We start from the raw sequence: 22,918 nt of genomic DNA, 5'->3' as shown, positions 1-22,918 counted from the left end.
GTGCTTTACTGCGAAGGATCGTTCTCATATACGTCTCATAACCGCAGTTCACACATATGTTTCATAAGAAGACTAGCCTTCACAATTTTTAGTCCTCATTTCCCTCTCGGACAAGATACAAGCCACTTATTCTGAAACTCCTGCTTCTTCCTTTCAGTTTAACTATTTCTTTAGGTCTCACTTAAATTGAAACCAAAGCAGTGAGGTGGAACAAAAGATACTAATTGCCTGAAATGACCAAGGGTCACCTAGCAAACAGCAAGGTTGACAACACTCATTTGAATAACCTATTCCGGGTTTCCATTATTCTCCTTTAAATAATCTTTCTTTACGAATCCTTCTTCCCTTTCCCTTGTTCTGTTTCGTTTCAATCATTCTCTAGAGTTCAACAAAGAATTAAAGTGAAAAGTATTGAGAGAAACACCGCCCAGAGCTGTAAATTCACTTCTGCACCAGACTTCCTTTTTAACGCATTACTTCAGTTCTGAATTTACATATGATGTCGAGCGCCCAAAATAGCACTAATTGTACCAATCTTGGCATGCAGACATCCGGCACGTTACTGTGTAAATAAAAGGAACACTGTGCCAAGGATACTGCTAGAAAGCTGGAAACATGGCCTGTTTCGGAACTCAGCATAAAGCCCCTCAGGTCAAAAGTACCAAATGTCCGTTTCAGTATGGGAAGTACATGACAATATTCCTGAGCATTGCTTTTTACCGAATAGTTCTTTTCCAAGGTGGACGAGCTCAAACATTGTGGCCTCGAGATAGTTATGGTGAGTGCAAAAGGATATTTGATTGGCTGATTATGAAACCAGTATCACGTATAGCGTCTGCCGCAAATATATAATATTCCTCACCAAGCCTATATCCACCGACTGTTGATCCGATTTAACTCAAATTTGATTGACGACGGAGGAATGCTATGTTAATTTGTAGTACTTGGCATAAACTTTGGGTCATTTCACACCAGTAAACAAACCGCAAAAATCAAAGGATATGTTGGTTAATTTCGAAACGCGTAGCTCGTGTACATTCTTGTCATATTTGTTCCATTCCTTTTTTAATAATTGTTCCTTCGTTAGTAAATTATTATTACTTAATAAGTTTTTTTTTAAATCAGATTCATTTAAGCACATGCACTAGACATTATATTTCGTATTTCATTGCTATTAGTTGCTGCTGATAATACCAAATTTTTGTCTGTTATCTACGAATCATTTGCTGTCAACGAGTTACCTACTATCGTTAGTAGCTAGACCAAAAGAAGTCTTTCTTTATTTTACATTTAAGATATTTTCCCTTTTTGGTCTGTAACACTGGTTTATTTCTCGCTTTCAACCACACAAATTCAACTACAACCGTCAATCATAACCTCACAGTCTTTAATCTGTACTTCGCACTTTTCATCCGTGATTGTAAACCGATCCCCTCACTTTTATTTGTAATTTTGATCAGCTACTGCATTTAATTAAACCGTGATTTCTACTATGCGTTCGAACTGTCTTCTCCGCTTCACTAGTAACCTTTGGAGGTTACAATGGTATGACCAATTACATGTTTCATCTGTTGCATTCGTGTTAAATTTCAAAGCTTTCAAATCCGTTTAGCGCCTAATCTGCTTATGGGCCAATTTTGTCCAGTATTTATGTGAAAAAAATATTTTTCGGCGGTGCGTTTGAAGAGTAGTCCACTTAGGCCATAATTGGTCAAGTCGCGACACACTGTCCGGACTTGTAAAATATTTGTGCTAACATAATTTTTTTTCTAAAAAAGCAGCTTCTTCGTTAGTGAGAAAAGGCCCTTACTGAAATGTAAATAGCATTTTATATGATATAGCAGATCTTCAGTAAACTTTCTTGTTTTGAGGTACAAACGGCTCTCGGCTACACATTTTTTAGTTAGTAAAACGTTTCAGAGATAAGCACACAAAAGTTAGAGTAAAAAAGTTCCACTGCCTTTCTTACTTCCTTTTAAGGTCACTGTCAACAAATTAGGGTGCCCTCCAGAAAAATCGTCCTACACGCGTTACTTAACTAGAAACCATGGAAAGCTATAAAGCCCTGTAAAGCTTATAATCTTATCACTCAGCAGATAATAGGATGAAGAATTGTATGAGCCTTTTTTGATATTCCAATTGGTTCTCGAGAAAACCTATTTTGAACTAGGACCGTAGGAAATACTTCGGTTGTTGGAACGCGCCGAGAAGTCACACTCTGTTTTGTGCATGAGTGAGTGGAATAATAGAATGTGAACGGTGGTTGGTGGTAGGATCCACTCCACATATTTTTGTGAGGGAAAACCCCACCTGGATGAAAAAAATGTAATTTGTCCAAAACGTTACCTACACATATTTCTTCTGTGGGAGATGTGGCCCCTTTTAGCCGCGTTTAACTAAGCAACACATTCCTCAGACATGTTAAGGGACTTACAAAACGAGCGACCGAATATTACTTCTGGGTTCCAGAGGATGAAGAGTTGTGATATATGATCCTATCATGCAGCCTTTTTATTAAAATATATGCACAAGCACACGTAGACATCCGATAGTTTATAGTCTGTCCACATGTTCGATACTGTGGGAATTTTATGAGGAAATGTGTCGTGTTGTGTCAATTTCAAAGGTCTCGTTTAACTATTGTTCCGGCCAAATAAAACAATAAATTGCAAGGCATAAATTTGTCAGAGTATTGGACAACCCTCAGTCTGCCTACATGCTCTGCAGGGGATGTGGAACTAAGGAAAGGAGAGGCTCTCATCTCCCCCTCCCCCTTTCCTGAAGAGCCTGTAGGCAGGATAATTGTCTTAAATGGGTTTAATGACTAAAAGATGGGAATGTGCTTACGGCGCGCGAACAGAGCAGGTAAACCACAGCTCACGAGTGCAGACTCATAAGAGCAATTCAAATACACCATAGCAAAGTGTTGCATGCAGAGGAAAAACACTTAAAAAAACCTGTGCTCAACCACGTTTAGCACAAACCTATCAAGTGACAGTGAGGGTGAGGATGACATTGAAATAACAAAAGTTTCAACTGGTACTGTTGACAACTTCGGTCCCCTCGCGGAGCTTGGCAATTCAGACTACGATGTCACTGGTGACATAAGAGCACCCGATACCGCATCAAAGTTTCTAACTCTACCCAGAGCTGAACATTGCAAACCTTCGATTAATGGTGCACTTGCTTAATGCGAACCTGCACATATTGAATTGTCACCAGTTAGCCATTAAGTAGAGTCACCAATGAATACAGTATTTTGTCTCTGACAGAGTAAACAACTTCTGCTGGATTCATTGATAAAAAATAGTTATGGGTTGTTTTCAGCTTCAATCTTTCATTTACACTTCCTAAGTAAGATGTTGCCCACTTACTGTACTCTCCAAGGCAGCATTTGTGATAGAAATCGGGCATTCATATAAAACAAGGAAGTCTGGTGTAGCATGAATGTAGGATAGGGAAGGTTGTGCTACATTAGTATGGTAGACAACAACACAAATAGAAGCATCGATTCTACTCGCTCGATGTCTAAAATGTCCCGGTCCCTTCGCTAGAGGTCTTGAGTCCTGCTAGGCGATTTCAATTTCTTTCTCTGAGATGTTCATCTCAACTTCTAAACACTTCCGTAACAGCTCAGGATACTTTCGATCCAGATAGTTTGGCTCGTAAAGATCTGTTAATATTGGTGGTATGCTGCGAATTTTTAAAATAAACTGATTGTAATACGAATCGATTAAACTCAGCAATGCAGCCTTTCCTTCACATTGACTCAGCGACATTTTCTCCGCTGAAACGGCGGGATACGTCATGTGTGCTTCTCTATTAACAGTTCGAGCTTTATTGGAGTTTCCATCTTTACCACCGAAGGACTCAATCTTGCTTTCAAGACTTTCTTTCATCATTTTCGCCGTGAAGAAATCAATATTCTTAGCTCTTGCATGGGTGCCCTTGCTGACATAAGTAGGAAGGAGCTATGAACACTTAATTTGCGAACAGGCTAGTGTTCCGTATATCGTGTCCAACATTCTTTGTAAAAAAAGCATTAGCGATGTGAGAACATGACTCAGCCAAACCTGCCTTGCAGCCTAAACAATATGCAGAAGGAATTCTTCCATCTTGTCTAGCTATGATCAACTCAGTCTTTAAGAGTGACGAATTTTAGCGCAAACTACGTGTTTCTCCGAGACTAATTTTCCCTTTACTGAAATAGCAAACATGACTGCTCTGTCGGAGGTAAACACTCCGGATCAAACTCTACATTCGGTCATGTTAAAACGTTGACTGCGGACTGCGGACTACGGACTGCGGACTGTGGACTACGGACTGCGGACTGCGGACTGCGGACTGTGGACTGTGGACTGTGGACTGCGGACTGCGGACTGCGGACTGCGGACTGCGGACTGCGGACTGCTGAATGCAGACTGCAGACTATGCAGACTGTGCAGACCGAGCAGACGGAGGAAATTTTTGTTACTTACTAATTACCACTTTGATACAGTACAACCATGATTCGGGGAATATCGTCGAATAATTCCCGAGACAAAGTCGAGGGGATTATTTGACAATATTCACCGAACCTGAGGCGAATAATTGTTTTAGTATAACTTCAAAGCTGAACAACAGAGAAATTTCTAAAATCATAACATTTTAGTAACATTTATTAACATTTTATCTTAACATTTTATAGAAGATTTATTTAGCTTCGCCAACCGGCAGGGACACCGCAACAGCTTGCGCCAATCACTGCGGGCCCAGTAAACCCACCCATCCCACCCCAGGGGAGGACATCCATCACACAGTAATCTCGTGTGTGGGAGATTAACGTCTCCTACCCCAACCCTGCAGGAGACGGGACCTCCATTTATTCGTCCCTATCCGAGAAGACTAGAATATCTAGCCATTTCTTGATGTTATAGAAAGGCAGCAAATTCTTCTCAATTATTTTAAGACCCTGAGTGTTGGTCCGGCCGGGGCTCGAACCTTCGACCTCCCGCACAACAGTCTAGTGCTCTATCCATTGAGCTAACCGGGAGGCGGTTAGCTCAATGGATATAGTGTCATGCAAGGAACCGCTCGACCAATCAGACTGCTGGAGACTCTTTGCTCAGCTCTGAAATTATACTAAATGTATATATATACATATATATGTATATATGTATATATATATATATATATATATATATAACTGCAGACAGTACCGTTTCGGCCTTCTGGGCCTCATCAGTGCAGTGCTAATGCTAGGATGGAGGAGAACCAATATGGTCACCCCAAACGATCCAACCTTTGTGGTATCGTCTAAGCCATGCCAGAGTGCTCAAACTAGAGTACACTAGTTTGTATATATATATATATATATATATATATATATATACAAATATGTATATATATATATATATACATATATGTATATATATATATGTATATATATATATATATACATATATATATATGCACTTAGCCTTCGGGCGAAGCTCATCACCTTAGTTGTGATTTGAGCACTCTCGCATGGCAACATGCCTGCACTTGGTCCCACAAGTGTAGCGCCCAGGCAATGGTTTATTCCAGAGCTTGGCCCAGTGTCTGCACTGCACTGATGAGACCAACATAGGTCGAAACAGTGTGCACTGTCTGCAGTTATATATATATATATATATATATATATATATATATGTATATATATATATGTATATATATATATATATGTAACTAACTGCAGACAGTACTGTTTCGGCCTTCTGGGCCTCATCAGTGCAGTGCTAATGCTAGGATGGGGGAGAACCGAGACGGTCACCCCAAACGACCCAACCTTTGTGGTATCGTCTAAGCCTTAATTTTTGCTGAAAAGCGTCACTAACAGGAGCTTCCACGAAATGTACGAATCAATGTTTCATCTTTATGGCAATGTCCTATCAGAAAAATGGCGTGCTAGTGTATGGGCGCGATCCTATTTCCCAGTAAAGTCGATTTCAGCTTGCAGCATCTTTAGTTCCTGTAAATTTCTTTAGACCGTGTTTTGAAGATCCTGCTAATTATTTGCTTCATCCATGCAGCCCATTTCTTACCTCTAAATCAGAGTCACTGGTTTCCAAACAGATTACATCTTCAAGACAGTAATAAAGAGTTAACACAAGTACATGACAAAACTAAAATTCATCTCAACACAGGGGGAAATTAAAATACAACCTACGCTTGCCGATCTCCATCTTACCACGTGCTCGATAAATTTGAGCTCAGGATTTCGTCTGAATTGCTTCTAGGTAACTTGAACACAAAATAACCTGGTAAAACTACGTCACGTGGTGTCCAAAATATTGGACAACGTTCCAACTTTAACTAAAGAGTAAGGAAAAGGTGAAAATCAGAGTTAGAAAAAAGTAAAAAACAAAAAACAAACACAAAAAAGAAACAAAAAAAAAATCAAAGAAAAAGAAAATACAAAAACAATTTAACAATTTGCACGGTCTGCATGGTCTGCAGTCTGCAGTCTGCGTTTTGACATGACCGCTCTACATCTGGGATGTTGACTGGATCAATACCGATTCACTCGATATTCTAAGACAACGCCGCTTTCCAAGAAACGTAGTATATTTCGATAGTTCAGGTGCAGAGATTTCTTTTCTATGAAATGAAAACACTACAGAAATGGCCTCGCTTTTCATATATTTCACACTTTAGAGGGGCACACTAATGGCGGACAAAATATTTGCATATGTCAGTGACGTCACGTGAAAGGGAAGAATTCACTTTCCAGTTTTAGTGCCAATGTAAATTGAAGTCCACATGGCGTTGTCTCACGAAATTAATAGTTATTACCAGCCACAGTTCAGATATAAATCGAATAAATTTTACCAAGGGTTCAAGTCATAGTTGTTTCTAAAAATATGCAGGCCGCTTGTAACACACTACCTACACTATAGGGGTTTCTTTAATTAAGACGAGGGCCGAATAGCAGCAAATGGCGCGTGGCGGATGGAAAAATGTAATCGGCTCCTGTTTTTGATCAGTATTTTTCCATCTGCAGTTTTTCATCCGCCATTCGCCATCAGCTAATATCTAATCTGCGTTTTATAGCCAAGAAAAAAGGTCTGAAAGTTTTGCATGTGTGAAAGTCGGCTTTTTCTTTTTTCCACGCACCTGAAAAAAACTAAAACAATTATTGCTCAATAACCCGATCGCACTAAGAAGCTCCCTCAAGGCTGCTTTAGCACTCATTACAACCATCCATCAAGATCGGCTTTGAAAATGCATGAACCCCACGAGTAACCAGAACACAGTCATGTTGAAATATCAATAACTTCTGGCCGGTAGTTCAGTTTCCGGCGCTTAAACTGGTTTCTCCTAGTTTTTGATACTTTTCATGAGAGTCTGGGACTTGATCATAAAAAAAGAATAACGTTTATCATTCTGTCTAGCGAACTTAACTCATAACTATGTCAGGAAAACAATACACCAAACAAACTTTCCTCCTGTTCTCACAACATCCTGCATGGTTTATTATGCTGGTAAACCGATAGAAATTGTGACTTACTGCTTCAGTAACCAGTATTCTGATAAAATTTCCCATGAAAACTGAAACCGTTTCCAGGTGTTATTCAATTGTTGAAATGCGATACAAATTTCAAGCTTCTTAAGGAATCTTTTTACTTTTAAAGTCAAAATAAGAAAAGTTGTTTCTTACATCAAATAATATTTGAATCAGTTATCATCTCGAGAATCTGATTATCCCGCATCCAGTTCGTTAAAAATTGGGGTAGATTGAAAGGAGTCTCAATGGGACAGATAATTATTTGTCGTCAAAGCGGGGAGGGGGACATTGGGAGATTTTAATTTGTAAGGTCCCCACGCTCCCCTAACTCCTCCCACCCTCGTTGGAAGTTAATCAGCAATCTATTTCTTTTTAGGCACACCTTTCATTCTATTGGCGGCAGATGATCCCCCCGGACGTCCCCCCCCCTGAAATATCTCTGGCAAAATCCTCTATGCCTCGCCCCCCCTTCGTCTTAGGCCATAAAAAACAAATAGCCCTCATCGTTTCTGAAATAACTAACTAATCAATACTTGACACGTTTGCCAACAGACTTGCAGTTCTTCCTGCGTTACGAAGGAGAAGACTGTTTGCGACGTGTTTTCGTCAATTCACGCCTTTTGAACCGCCCCTTCCCCCCCCCCCTCACCCCTTCCCATTCACACGTTCGCCTCAGGCTATAAGAAACAAATAGTCCTCAAGAATCCCTCCCTCACCTTTTCGTTCCTGAAATAACGAAAATACTCAGTACTTGACCTTTGCCAACAGACTTGCAGTTCTTCCTGCGTTACGAAGGAGAAGACTGTTTGCGACGTATATTCAACCACGGAACTTTTCCAATCTACACTTATGACACCTCTTTCACGCCTGAGCAAGAAAGTAAAGTTCTTTTAGACATTTACGCCTTTACAAATGGCAAGCAATGGTATAACAACAGTGGATGGAACGGTTCAACAGAACACTGTTCCTGGTATGGAATCACGTGCCACGGCAATTCATACATCAAGTCCATTGTGCTGCCCTTTAACAACTTAGATGGCCATCTCCCTTCCAATTTGTGGAAAATAAGAAACCTATTTTCTTTGTGCACGCCTGGTAACCCAAACCTTCAGGGACGACTCGGGGACTTCTTGTTTGGAAATATGAGTTCACTGCTGGCCTTTGTCATATGTGCTTCCTCAGTCTCTGGCCAGATCCCTGAGGATATTGCCAACCTGACAAATCTTCAGACCTTTATAGCCCTTCCTATGCACAGGGGTGGCCTCACAGGACAACTGCCACGAGAATTGGGAAGTATGAGAGAATTACGGATGCTCCAGCTCGGCGGAAATAACTTAACTGGACAAATACCAAGAAGTATTTCCAAACTGAAAAAGCTTTATGATTTTAACTTACGAAACACCCATGGGATGATATCAGGAAACCTTTCCGACATATTTGCAATCTCTTCGTTGGCATCTGTCTACATTTCTGGGGTAAATTTAATAGGAGAGATCCCCCGAAAGTTTCCTCCATACTTAGCAGGCCTCTTATTGCCAGGAAATAATATATCCGGTAAGCTCCCAGAAACTTTTTCAAACAACAGTGCGCTGCAAGAAGTTAATCTAGCAAACAATCATCTAACGGGAGATATTCCAGGCCATCTGCTTTTAAAATCACTTGATATTTTAGATCTATCGCAAAACCGGTTTACGTCAATCAATGAAGGCAAGCCATGGCCAAAAGATGACAAAGGAAGCATTAACTTATACCTTTCGTTGGCCGAGAATAGAGACTTGGCAATTGATTTTCAAAGTTTCCTGGGACTTTTTGAGGACACAGAGACCCTATCTGTCATAAATGTAAGCTACTGTGGTATAGAAAGTCCTATTTTGCCAAACCTGTTCTACCTCCAAAGATTGTCCACTATCGATTTAAGTGGCAATAAACTTTATGGAGAGATACCAGATATTTTCGAAGATAGATCAGTGCTATCCTACCTTGATATCTCTCTCAATAACTTATCAGGTTCTCTACCAGGAGGGGCACAAAGTTTCATTGCTCTTCAATACTTGGATATTTCTGGAAATCCTTACATGAAGAAAGGAACAAGCATATCGGCCGATGTCTTTCAGCCAGACTTCTCAAGAATGATCAAGCAACATCAAGAAGACAACTTTACTTGTCCCGAAGGGCGCTTTACGTTCAATAATGGCCGTATTCGGTTAGATCCCACATTTTATGAATACAAGTATTGTATCTGTGACGCTGGTTTTTACGGAGACACTGGACTTTGCAAATCATGTTTGGACGGAGGGACTTGCAACAAAGTTGTTGTCAGTACCTTGGAAGATATCCGCCCAAACATCATGAGGATAGCTCCTGGCTACTGGCCCTCACCTAGCACTAAGAACGTAACTCATTTCGTCAGGTGTCCAGTACCAGCTGCTTGCAATCCAATGGCCTCTTGCACCTGTCACCTTGTCAAATTACCTAATGACCCGCTCTCATCTCACGCTAAACGCTTATTACCAACTTTAATTACAACATGCAATCAATCCTGCATCTGTCATCCAGGAAACACTGACAGGTTCTGCTCCCGATGTAAAAAAGGATTCTATAAGATTGGTGGATTGTGCTACCAGTGTGTAAAGGGAGATCTCACCTACTACTATGTGTTCATTCCTTTCTTTGCTATTTCTTTTCTTGTTCTGCTTTGGTCATTTTTTTATTTCAGCGTGCGACCTATGAAATGGTTTGTTGTAACAGCATTACATTTTCTATTAATGTTAATCTTTATGCTTTTAGAATTTTTACCCACTTGGGCTTTCAAGTTGAATTTAGTGGTTTTCGTGTTGTGCATGAGTAGTCGAGGAAAAGGCACAAAGTCTCTAGTCAGCATTGCCGTGTTTTACATTCAAACCCTGGACTTCATGGTATCGAGCTCAAACGTTTGGCCTCCAAAAATCGTTGCAGCTCAAAGCTTCTTGAGCAGCTACTGGAATTTGTATTTCCCTTCACTTTCATGCGATTTACCTTCCCTTTTCAATCCGGTTGGCAAGTTTGCGTTTATTCTTCTTCTTCCAATTGGTTGCTTGGCTATGGTCGGTGTCTATTTTATAATTATGCAAGGCTATGACAAGGTTCGTCCTCAGGAACGACGCATGGAAAACGTTCACTTTAAATGTCGTCAAAGCGCCTTTTTCTGCTTAAGTTTTACTTATTTTCCAGTTGTTAAGCAAACCCTCTCCATCTTACGCCCATGCCAAGCTGACCGTAATATTCTGTATATGCCAGCTTCTCCTTGGATTGAATGCACATCTGATACTTACAGAATACTTTCAGCTCTTGGTTTCGTCTCTCTGGCGGTCTACGTCATTGGGTTTCCCTTGCTTCTGGCCTCGCTCTTATTTTTCTTCTTTAGGAAAAGAATTGATATGAGCCTTGAGGATCGTACAAAACTTGACACGTGGCTTGGTCCTGCATATTTACCTTACAAACCAAGGTATCAGCAGTATTTTGAGCTCGTCATGCTTCTCCGTCGCTTATTACTCGCCATTGCATTGTCCACGATTTCATCTTCCACTTCTTTACAATCCTTTGTTGTCTGGATAATTCTGGTCGGCTTTGCAATTATTCATCTGTGTTTGCATCCTTATGATGATGTTCCTCATTTCAGGTTTGCCTCTGAAAATCTTTTCGAGCCTCTGGTTTTGCTGGCGCTGTCCATGTCTTTTATGCTGTTGAGGTTCTCGGCCTTGGAAAGCTCCATAAGTGATACAACAGCTTACGTTTGGATCGTAGTGATTGTTAATTCTTGCTTCCTGTTATCATTAATTATCACTATTTTCTACCGGCTTGTTTTAACTAGGCAGACTAGTGGAGAGTTACGCATGTGCCCTTTTGTCGACGGAAGAAATGGTAGGGGCCATAGGTGCCAGGAAAGAGACAATTTACTTTCTGTTAACTAAAGACGACGGATATACGTTGAAGGAGGGTAACTTTGCCTATGGTATTATTTTAGAAAAAATTGATTATTCCATTACATAGGTGTTGTTTATATTTATGAAAAATCAACTCCTAAATGTCTTTCCCTATCTTGGCCCAAAGCAAGGTAGATTGGTACCATGCAAGGATGCTACGTGACTTAAGAACTTATCAAGTAGACAGTGGTTTAGCTTTTTGATATTTTGACCATTGTGATGACGAATATCGCTGTTGATAAGAGTATATACCATGCTTAACCACAATATTTTACCACAATACCGATGTCAATTAAACGATTCTCAGTGCGTGACCATTACCTGACATGTTGACGCGAGCAACTTTGTTCGTACTCTCATCGAGAAACGGCAAATTGGCTGATCAGATTGCGACGTCGCAGCCGATTGTATTAAAAAATCTGATAGAACACTGTTTTAGAACGGACTTATTTTGTAGCTCAGAATTCTTTAAAATCGTTCTATACATGTACTTATATACGTGGTCTGTTAATGGCCTGTTATATACGTGGCCTGGTAGGGCCTACCTTCGTGTTTCACGGCCTGTCCAGAAAGTTTCACGTGTTTACGCTTGTAGTTGAGAGGTTGCAATCGGCAATCGTAACTTTAAGTCTACTTTTTTTTTAGCTACTCTGATTTCATTTGAAACTGATTTTTTTGTGTCTTAAGAAACGTCTTGCCGAAGGAACCTAAGCAGTCATATGACTCTTGAATAGATCGATCTTAGTAACAAATGCCATCTGATTTAGGTTTATTTTAAACGACTGAGAAACCTTTATCAAATCCAAAAGATGTATTAAATTTTGATATCCGTTTTATTCAATTTTATATTGTCTCAGTTAGAAAAACCCTGGTTGCTGTTATTGAGTCAGTTATTCGTGTAGCTTTTTACCTTGTATCTTTGAGGCATTGGTAAGTGCAGACGGGAGGGGGAGGGGAAGGGATGTAAAGGTGTATTCCAGTTGCTCGATAGATTAAACGTTTTTGATGTACAAGTGTAAAGGAAAATTGTTTTCTTTTCGACGTTTCATATCCCTATTCTTGAAGAATTATGTATCATCCTTAGAAAACTAATGACTACAAATAGTTTTTTTTTCCATGGTTTAATTTTATTATTAAGGTGGCGAATAGTCTAATTTACATTTCTTTACCAAACTTTCTAGAGCTTTGAAAAGGCAATCGAGACACGTGAAATGAATATTGTGTTTATCTCTTCTGGTGTGTTACGTTCATTTTTCTTTCACCAGATGTAGTCTTTGCATAACCGTCATATAAAACTTTGATTTACATTAAGTTACATTCGAGAGTATTATGATGCATTAAAGACAAGTTAAAGTAAATCCTTTAAAGCTTGGTCCCAGTCCAATCTTTTTCCCTCCTGTTAGTCAAGCGACCGTTCCGAGTTTAATTTACGCAGATGGCTCATTCAGGCAAGCAGTTTACTCTCCCAACCGAAAACTTATCGTCACGTAAGATCTCCCCATCGGCGTTGCACGTGAATGCCGCCTTGGGTTCAAATTATGGATTATTGCCGTCCATGTTTCCGCTCTTCGAGTGCACAAACCTTAGCCTTTAATTGAGCTATACTGAAATGCTGTTATACACCTTATTCTTTTTTGCTTTAAGGAAGCGTGTAGTAAGCTTTTTTGAAGGCGTGGCTTGTATCAACACTGAAAGGGCGATCTGAAAGGATAAGAACCGAGTAAACGCATCTTTTAACTTCTGGCAAAATAGAATTGGGTGAGCCAGAGTATTTCAGTGGAAAAGTTCGACATAATCTATACTTTGGATCGCTGTCCCTCAAAGCTGTAAAGCCAAATAACGAAAGAAGATAATTGCAAACAATCAGATCCTTTACTCTCATTTTATGGACAATAAATAGGTGAAACTTTCTTCTTCGGTCGCAAATTATTGCACCATAAAATTACTCTTGCCTAAGTCCGTTCAGCGACACATTTTCTTGTTTCTGAAGAGCGATTAACACTCCATGATCTTAGTGGAGAATGTTTGCCTTTGAGATAATTTTTTTTCAACGTTTCCAGGGACTGCCCAAAAAAAAAGAAACTGGTTCGATGAGGTATTCCCTCGTCCTCTGCTTTGTTGGCTGAAGCTTATGCGTTCCTCTTTGTGCATAAACAAAAGAGAGTGATTTTGTTTTTGGTAGCCTTCATCAATTGTTAGTAAAACGCTTCTGCAAGAATTCATTACCTAAAATAGCTAGCTAACCATACCACAAGGGTACAAAACAGTTCTTTCATTGTTATGACTCACGTTTAACTCGGCATTTATTTAAAAGACATGTCTAGACGATTGTTCTTTAGTGAAAATGTTATACTACGCGTTTGTATTTAAAAACTCAGTTGTATTGAAATTGTTTCGGTAACGTGGAAGTTATCGTTTACGGCACACGAGGGATTATTATATTCCGAGGAGAGGTGTTACATTGCGAAATTAGTGGAAGGGGGTATTGGTTATCGCATTCAAGGCCAAGCTCGTATCTCTATCCAAATTCTCCGAAGTGTTCTATTCTCAGTTCGTTTCGACAAGCGAACCTCTGAAGGTCTGGCATGGTAATAAAACATTTCCTCTATCTCATTAGAATGATCCAAGGTAATCTTGCCCAAATAATCCTGTATCTTTCATTCAGGGAACACTGACAGGTTCTGTTCTCGTTGTGAGAAAGGATTTTATAAAACTGCCGGATTGTGTTACCCCTGTGTGAAGGGAAGTCTCACCTACTACTTCGCGTTTATTCTTATCTTTAGCATTCCTTTCCTTGTTCTGCTTTGGTCATTTTTTATTTCCACTTGCGACCTATAAAATGGTTTGTGATAACAGCGGTACATTTCATCTTGATGTTAATCTTCATGTTGTTGGAATTTTTGCCTACTTGTGGGTTTTCAAATTGAATTTGATGATTTTTGTGTTGTGAATGACTAGTCGAGGAAAAGGCACAAAGTCTCTCATTACCATCGCAGTCTTTTATATTCAAACCCTGGACTTCATGGTGTCGAGTTCCAACGTTTGGCCTCCAAAAATCATTGCAGCTCAGAGTTACTTGAGATTTATCTTCCCTTTTCAATCGTGTTGGCAATTTTGCGTTTATTCTTCTTCTTCCAATCTGTTGCTTGGTACTTGTGGGTGTCTACTTTATCATTATGCTGAGCTAGAACAAGGTTCGTCCCGAGGAAGGACGCATGGGAAACGTTCACTTTAAATACCGCAAAAGTGCCTTTTTCTGTTTAAGTTTTACTTACTTTTCAGTTGAAAGCAGACCCTCTCCACTTTACAGCCATATCGAAATGACCGTAATATTCTATACTTGCTAACTTCTCCTTGGATAGAATACACCTCTTTTACTTACAGAACATTGTCAGCTCTTGGTTTTGTCTTCGTAGTTGTCTACGTGATTGGGTTCCTTTTGCTTCTCGCCTCATTCATGTTTTTCTTCTTTCGCAAAAGAAACAGTATGAACCCTGACAAAGTTCAGAAGCTTGACACGGGGCTTGGTCCTGCTTATTTGCCTTACAAATCAAGGTATCAGCAGTACTTTGAGATCGTAATGCTACTCCGTCGCGTGTTACTGGCCATTGCGTTGTCCATAATTTCTTCTTCCTCTTCTCCACAAGCCCTAGTTGTTTGGTTAACTCTCGTGGGCTTTGCCGTAATTCATATAACTTTGAAGCCCTATAATGATCATCCCTTTCACAAGTTTGCATCTGAAAACGTTTTTGAGCCTGTTGTCTTGTTGGTGATTTCCATTTCTTTCATCCTGTTGAGGTTTTCGGCCAAGGAAAGCTGCATAAGTAATACAGCAGCTTATGCGTGGATTGTAATTGTTGTAAATTCTTGCATCTTTTTCCTGTTAATGGGCATTATTTTCTGCCGTCTTATTGTTAGTAGGAATGCCAAGTCGTGAGGGTGCTCTTCTGTGAATGGCAGAGGTGGTAGAGGTGGGTGGTGAGAATGAAGAAAGAACCAACTTGCTGTCCATGAACAGCCGACATGCGGAGGGACACTCAGTCAATAACATCGACTGAGTTCCTGTCTATCAACTCGCATGATACTTATCGTACAAGTACAGGAAATATTACATTGTTACGTTTCACGTTTAGCTCAGCATTTACTCAGTTGAAGGACGTATCGTGACGCTAGCTCTCTAGGGAAATATTAGCCTGCATGTTTGCTTAATTTTTTAGGCACTCAGCTGTATACTAAGTTTGATGTATGTTAAGCTTGTGTTAACTTTGTTTCTGCAATGTGGAAGTTACGGTATTCAAGGCCAAGCTCGTATCTCAAATTTTCCGAAGTGTCCTACTCTTAGTTCGTTTCGACAAGCGGCCTACCTGTGAAGGTCTGGCAGGCTAATAAAACATTTCCTCTACATTATTAAAATGATCCAAAGTAATCTTTTCCAACTTTTTCTCTGGTTGCCCGGGAATTAAGATGTCTCCGGAAGGTCACAATTTTATTTTGCTGAATTGTATATATCAAGAAACTTTGTCCTATCAAAGGAATTTTGTGGGCAAACGTATTTTGTATATGGACGTGCAGAATTATTGGTTTGCAAATCATGTTTAACTTCTCTGCAATTCCTATTTACATTTGTTTCTAAGTGACGCCATCTAGCAAAAATTCCCCACCACGGGTCATTCTTGGTGCTCAACTATTAGAGGTTTCGAAACTACAGTGATTTGACGTACGCAATGTTTGTCCTTTTATAGACTAGATAAAAAATAACCCACTCTTCAACTCTATTTATAGATCCCAGTGGACTATAAAATTAGCAAAATACCTCAAACTAAACAATTAATCTAATAAAACCTGAAAAAAAAAAAAGCTATTGGGATTTGTTTACCCCCCTCAGTTCTCATTCTCAGGTTAGTGTCAGAGAAGACCAGCTTTCACAATTTTTAGTGCTCATTTCCATCGCGAACAAGATACAAGCCGCTAATTCTGAAACTCCTGCCTCTTACTTTCAGTTTAAGTGTTTCTTTGGGTCTCACTTGATTTGAAACCAGATTAGTGAGGTAGAAACTAATTGCCTGAAATGACCAAGGGTCAGCTAGCAAACAGTAAGGTTGAGAACACTCATTTGAATAACCTATTCGGGGCTACATTATTCTCCTTTAAATAACCTTTTTTTTTGTGAATCCTTCCTCCCTTTGTCTCGTTCTATTTAGTTTTAATCCTTTTCTAGAGTTCAAAAAAGAATAAAAGTAAGAGTTGAGAGAAACACTGCCCAGAGGAATAAATTCACTTCCGCACTAGACTTCCTTTTTAACGCATTATTTCCGTTCTGATTTTACATATGATGTCGAGCGCCCGAAATAGCACTAATTGCATTAATCTTGGCAAGCAGCCATCCGGTACGTAACTGTGTAAATAAAAGGAACACTGTGCCAAGGATACTCTTAGAAAGCTGGAAACATGGCCTGTTTCGGAACTCAGCATGAAGCCACTCTGATCGAAAGTACCAATTGTCTGCTTCAGTATGGGAAGTACATGATTGTTTACTTGAGCATCGCTTTTTACCAAATCGTTCTTTTGCAAGGTGGACAAGCTAAAGCTTTGTGGCCTCAAGATACTTATGGTGAGTACAAAGGATATTTGTAATCAGAACGCTTGGGCAAGCAGCTCGGCAAACACTCAAATCGTCTGATTGTGAAACCAGTATCAAATATGGCGTCTGCCGTAAATATATAATTAAGCTTACCAAGCCTATATCCACCGACTGTTGATCCGGTTTAACTTAAATTTATTTGACGACGGAGGAAAGCTATGCTAATTTGTAGTTGTCAGTGGCACAAAATGAAATGAATAAAAAAATAGAAAAAAGATCCAAGGATCTGTGAGGACAAATGTTTGCTTCTTCTGTTGCATCCACATTAAAATTTCACAGTTGTCAAATTCAGTCAGTATCTGATCTGCTTGTTAGTCGATTTTGTCCAGTTTTTATTCGGAACAACTTTTTTCCATCGGTGTATTTGAAGATCCGTCCACTTCAGCCAAAATTGATCAAGTCGCCACAAACAATCCGCACTTGTAAAATCTTTGTCATGACAGAAAATTTGTCTCAATAAACAACTTTTTCACTAGAGCGAAAAGGCCCTTACTGAAATGTATACAGCATTTTACACGATGTAGACGATCTTTAGTAAACTTACCTGTTTTGGGGTAGAAACGGCTCTCTGCTACGAATTTTTTAATGAGGTAAACGCTTTAGAGATAACCACACAAAATATTTTAGGTGAGAGCAAAAGAATTCCATGGCCTTCCTTACGTCTTTTTTAGGTTACTGTCAACAAAAAAAAGGGGTGCCCTCAGGAAAAATCGTCCTAAACGCGCAACTTAAGAAGAAAGCATGGAAAATTATAAATCACTGTAGAGCTTATAAAGCATAGATTCTGAAAATAACGAACGTTTTGAGAGTTTCTATTTTGGTAGGCGCTCGCAAGCCTTTAAAGACAAAACTGACGTCGTACGTTTTGAACATCAGTCTCGGTGTTACCGTGGAATCCAAGCACACTGGATTGTGTCACTTAGCAGATAATAGGCTAAAAAACAGTGTGAGGCTTTTTCGATATTCCGAGGAGTTCCCGAGAAAGTCTATGTTGAAGTTGGACATTACAAAATACTTCGGTTGTGATCACACGCCGGGAAGTGAAACACCCTTTTGCCCCTGATATCTGACGAATATTCCGGCCAAGTTTCATCAAAATCTGAGAAAAATACATACCCTATTAATTCGTATAAGTAGAGGTATCTCGCATAAAAACGAACCTCGAGTTTTCGGCCTCCAAAGAAATTCACAATTTTTGCACCTGTCACGCAAGAAATCATGTATATGGTAAATTCATGGCCATGACCTCTTGCGTGACAGCGGCACAACGAATCGTATAGCAATTTTTATGGCTATTGTCTCCATGTATTAAAATTTGATTTCTCGTTTACACCCGAACAAGAAAGAGAAGTTCTCCTTGACCTTTACACATCTACGAATGGCCAGCAATGGTACGACAATACAGAATGGAACAGCTCAAAATCCCACTGTTCCTGGTATGGTATCACATGTTACAACAATTCATATGTAAGAAGCATTGTGCTGGCTTACAACAACTTGGATGGTGTTCTTCCTTCCAATCTGTGGAAGATACGCAACTTGTTGTCGCTTTGCACTCCTGGTAACTCAAGACTCCGAGGACGCATTGGTGACTTTTTATTTGGAAATATGAGCAGTCTGCTGTCGATCGTTCTCAATGCAGCCTCTATATCTGGGGAGATTCCGAAGGACATCGTAAAACTAACAAATCTGAACAATTTCCCAGGCTGTATAATGAACGGGGAGGGCTTTACTGGCAACTTATCAGAAGACATTGGGAATATGACAGAGTTAAGAGTGCTGTGTCTCAGGGGGGAATAAATTAACTGGTCGAATACCTAGCAGCATATCCAGATTACAAAGACTTTGGTATCTTGACCTCCGAAACACTCCTGGTCTCATGTGGGGAGATCTGAATGACCTCTTTGCGATCCCTGCCTTGACACAACTTTTTGTTTCAGGCGTTAGTCTAACAGGACATTTACCAAATACACTGCCACCTAACATGGGCTATCTAGTTCTGCCGGGAAACAACATTTCGGGCAATTTTTTTCAAAACATTCCGAAAACGCACCGCGTGGATATTCTTAATTTCGCCAAGAATAAGCTCACAGGAGACATTCCTGGCGAGTTACTCATTTACCCGCCTTCCATGATTGATTTGTCACAGAATAAGTTTTCCTCAATAAACAAAGGAAGGCCATGGTCTACCATGGTCAAATTAAACAGAACTGTAAAATCCTTCCTTTCGCTTGCGGGAAATAGGAATTTAGCAGTTAACATTTCAAGCTTTATGGAGCTCTTCTCGAGGAAGCCCGACTTCCACCCAAGTCCATCTGTTCTAAATCTCAGCTTTTGCGATATTGAGAGTCCCCTACCTGCAAATGTGCTTTACTTCGAGGACATGTCCACTTGTGATTTACGAGGTAACAGGTTTTACGGGGCCATACCATCTTTTATGGAGGACTTTTCGTATTTAACCTACTTTGACGTCTCCTCAAATAACTTGTCGGGTAGCCTTCCGGCAGGTATTCGGAATTTAATCACTCTCCAGTATTTGGATATTTCTGGAAATCTCTCCATGCGTGAAGGAAACAGCGTATCGATCACTGCCTTTCGTCCTGACTTTTTAAGGATGGTCAGACCACTTGAAGGCGACAATTTTTCATGTCCCGAAGGACACCTAACGTTTAACAATGGTCGCATTCGCTTGGATCCTACATTTTACAAGTACAGATATTGCATTTGTGATCCAAATTTTTACGGAGACAACGGACTATGCAAATCTTGTATGGATGGTGGAACGTGTGACCAAGTCACTGCTACAGTCCAAGGGGACCTTCGTCCAAACGTTATGAAGATAGCTCCTGGCTATTGGCCATCCCCTGATCCTAGGAATGTTACACATCTCGTCAAGTGCCTAGTACCTGCTGCGTGTAATCCAATGGCTTCCTGCACCTGTCGGCTTAACACATCCCTTAGCGACGACTCGTACTCCTCCAATAACAAACGTTTAGTGTCAACTCTGATCACAAAATGAAATGAATCCTGTATCTGCCATTCGGGTAACACTGACAGGTTCTGCTCTCGTTGTGAGGAAGGATTTTATAAGATTTCCGGAATGTGCTACCAGTGCGTGAAGGGAGATCTCACCTACTATTACGTGTTTATTCCTATCTTTGCCATTTCTTTCCTTGTTCTGCTTTGGTCATTTTTTTATTTCAACTTGCGGCCCATCAAATGGTTTGTTGTAACAGCAATACATTTCCTATTACTGTTGATCTTTATGCTTTTAGAATTTTTGCCTACTTGGGTTTTCAAATTGAACCTGGTGGTCTTTGTGTTGTGTTTGACTAGTCGAGGGAAAGGTACAAAGTCTCTCATCAGCATTGCAGTTTTCTATATACAAACCATGGATTTCATGGTATCGAGCTCCAACATGTGGCCTCGAAAAATCGTCGCAGCTGAAAACTACTTGAGCAGTTACTGGAATTTGTATTTTCCATCACTTTCGTGCGATTTCCCTTCTCTTTTCAATCCTATTGGCAAGTTTGCTTTTATTCTTCTTCTTCCAATTGGCTGCATGGCAACTGTGGGTGTCTACTTTATCATCATGTTGGTCTACAATAAGATGCGTCAGACAGAACGACGCATGGAAAACGTTCACTTTAAATGCCGTCAAAGTGCATTTTTCTGTTTAAGTTTCAGCTACTTCCCTATTGTAAAGCAAACTCTCTCCATTTTACGCCCATGCCGAAATGACCGTGACATTCTATACATGCCAATTTCTCCTTGGATTGAATGTACATCCGATACCTACAGAGCACTATCAGCTCTTGGTGTCGTCTCCGTGGCGATCTACGTGATTGGGTTTCCTTTGCTTCTCAACTCACTCATGTTCATCTTCTTTCGAAAAAGAAACAAAATGAGCTCTGACGATCGTAAGAAACTTGACACGTGGCTTGGTCCTGCATATTTGCCTTACAAACCAATGTATCAGCAGTACTTTGAGCTCGTCATGCTTCTCCGTCGCGTATTGCTTGCCATTGCGTTGTCCACGATTTCGTCATCCTCTACTCTACAAACCTTTGTTGTCTGGGTAATTCTCGTGTTTCGCTATTATTCATCTATGTTTGCATCCTTATAACGATTCTCATTCTAAGTTTGCTTCTGAAAACTTTTACGAGCCTCTCGTCTTGTTGGCGCTGTCCATGTCTTTCATCCTGTTGAGGTTCTCGTTTGTGGAAAGCTCCATGACGTATTCAGCAGCTTATGTCTGGGTTGTAATGATTGTCAATTCTTGTGTACTACTGTTTCTTGTCGGCACAATTTTTTTTCCGTCTGGCTACAAGTGGGAATGGAGACAAAAATCGAAGGAATGATAGAAGCAGTGATGATGAAGAAAGAAGAAATTTGTTGTCCATTAACAGTTCAAGGAGGAGATACGTTGAAGTCGATAACATTGCTTAGACATTTGTCCAGACAACCTTGAGTACCATACATACTCAACCTTGAGTACATACCAAGGTTGAGTATGTACTCAACCTTGAGTACATACCATACATACTCAACCTTGAGTACATACCGTACCATACATACCATACCATACTGACAAATAGTGCTTTTCGCGTGCGCCGATTGGCCAGTTCGGATGTGACTGGCAAACACTATCTTGAGGCCAACTAGGACAGTTTAGTGCCACAACGAGGACTAACATAAAACTTGACGCTTACGTTAAAAAAGTTTTACTTTCAAGTTGTTTTAGATTCTAATACTACAACTAATGATAATCGTTAACCTTATTTGCATGATAAGCAGGCCAAGGGTGGCGTAATAGATGAGCGGAAACTTCAAGTAGTGAACAATACTATTAGCTGAAGGCTCCACCGAGTTTCTTTAGCTCAGTAAAATAATGTAGACAACCACGCGTAACTTTCGAGGAAATTTCCCTCCATCTTTTACCTTGAGTAAACACCAACCACATATGGACTTAGGTCATGGTGATATACTGCGGCAAAGTACTAGAACGCACTAATATTCGTGTTGTGGCTCAAATGCGTTTTTAAAAGCAGGTTCGGAAAGTTGTTTCCCATATTTAGTAACTGCCAAGTTCATTGTAAATACTACTCGAAATTTCAAAGGTTGTAAAATTTAATCTTTTGCTTTGATTAATTACTTTTATCAATGCACATTACATCTTTGGTTGTGGAGCACCTGTAAACCAGCGAAAGCTAAGCGTGTTTCTCCACGCCAGATAAAGTATGTATGTACGTAGGACATTCTGCTAATGTAGGAAATTCTGGACGCATGTACTACAGCTTAAAGCTTTGTCCCAGTATTGTAAACTTCTAGAGGTTGTGAAGTTGGATATTAAAACTCAGGTTTGTCCTAAGTTGGTTCTCTATTCTTTAAGTTAAGTTGAAACGTACTCTACATTCAGGATCCTTCACAATTTACACCTCTAATCCGTACTCGTGAACTCTTCATTTTCTTTTCGCAGGCCCCTCTGGAGCTAACGTAAAACCCGTTTGTTTCTGTAGCCTTTCGTCTGGCTGGGGCTAAAGCAATATTTTTCCTTTTCCCGTCTGAAAACACTCTAGCCCAATAGTACGCAATTTACCGTCAGTTTCTCTACACAGCCAGAGAAAGGTTTTGGCCACAGTTATCAAAAGCCCAAAATAGGACCGACCACCTAAGAGAGCCTGAGTAGAGATTGCTTTTTAATGTTTTTAATGTTTGGAGTGACACTCAGAAAATGAAGCAGTCACACCCCCCCCCCCCCTCTCCATTGATGAGGATGCGTTGAATTCA

The 22,918-nt window shown here is 40.1% G+C and overlaps 1 protein-coding gene, 1 long non-coding RNA gene and 1 pseudogene across 2 annotated transcripts in view; all 3 read left to right on the top strand.

Annotated features, from left to right (window-relative positions):
* Positions 1-22,918, top strand: part of LOC148732163 (uncharacterized) — an 80,322-nt gene that overhangs the window by 49,263 nt on the left and 8,141 nt on the right. The gene's annotated exons all lie outside the window — the stretch shown is intronic.
* LOC148732165 (uncharacterized) lies at positions 593-12,988 on the top strand. The gene is made up of 2 exons (XM_088759204.1): positions 593-778; positions 8,294-12,988. The coding sequence occupies exons 1-2, from the start codon at positions 616-618 to the stop codon at positions 11,473-11,475; spliced, it is 3,345 nt and encodes a 1,114-aa protein (XP_088615330.1). The 5' UTR covers positions 593-615; the 3' UTR covers positions 11,476-12,988.
* On the top strand, positions 16,855-22,786 carry LOC148732164 (uncharacterized; annotated as a pseudogene).

The sequence above is a fragment of the Stylophora pistillata genome, chromosome 4 (genome assembly GCF_964205215.1).
Source record: "Stylophora pistillata chromosome 4, jaStyPist1.2, whole genome shotgun sequence".
Taxonomy (NCBI): domain Eukaryota; kingdom Metazoa; phylum Cnidaria; class Anthozoa; order Scleractinia; family Pocilloporidae; genus Stylophora; species Stylophora pistillata.
Note: the sequence above shows the minus strand (reverse complement) of the source record. Positions and strands in the feature narration are given on the sequence as shown.

Bases quoted from the DNA above. Each gene is read 5' to 3' on its own strand.
- LOC148732165 (XM_088759204.1), top strand. From the start codon at position 616: ATGGCCTGTTTCGGAACTCAGCATAAAGCCCCTCAGGTCAAAAGTACC. The intron at 779-8,293 runs GTGAGTGCAAAA...CTTTGCCAACAG, and splicing joins GTGGCCTCGAGATAGTTATG to ACTTGCAGTTCTTCCTGCGT.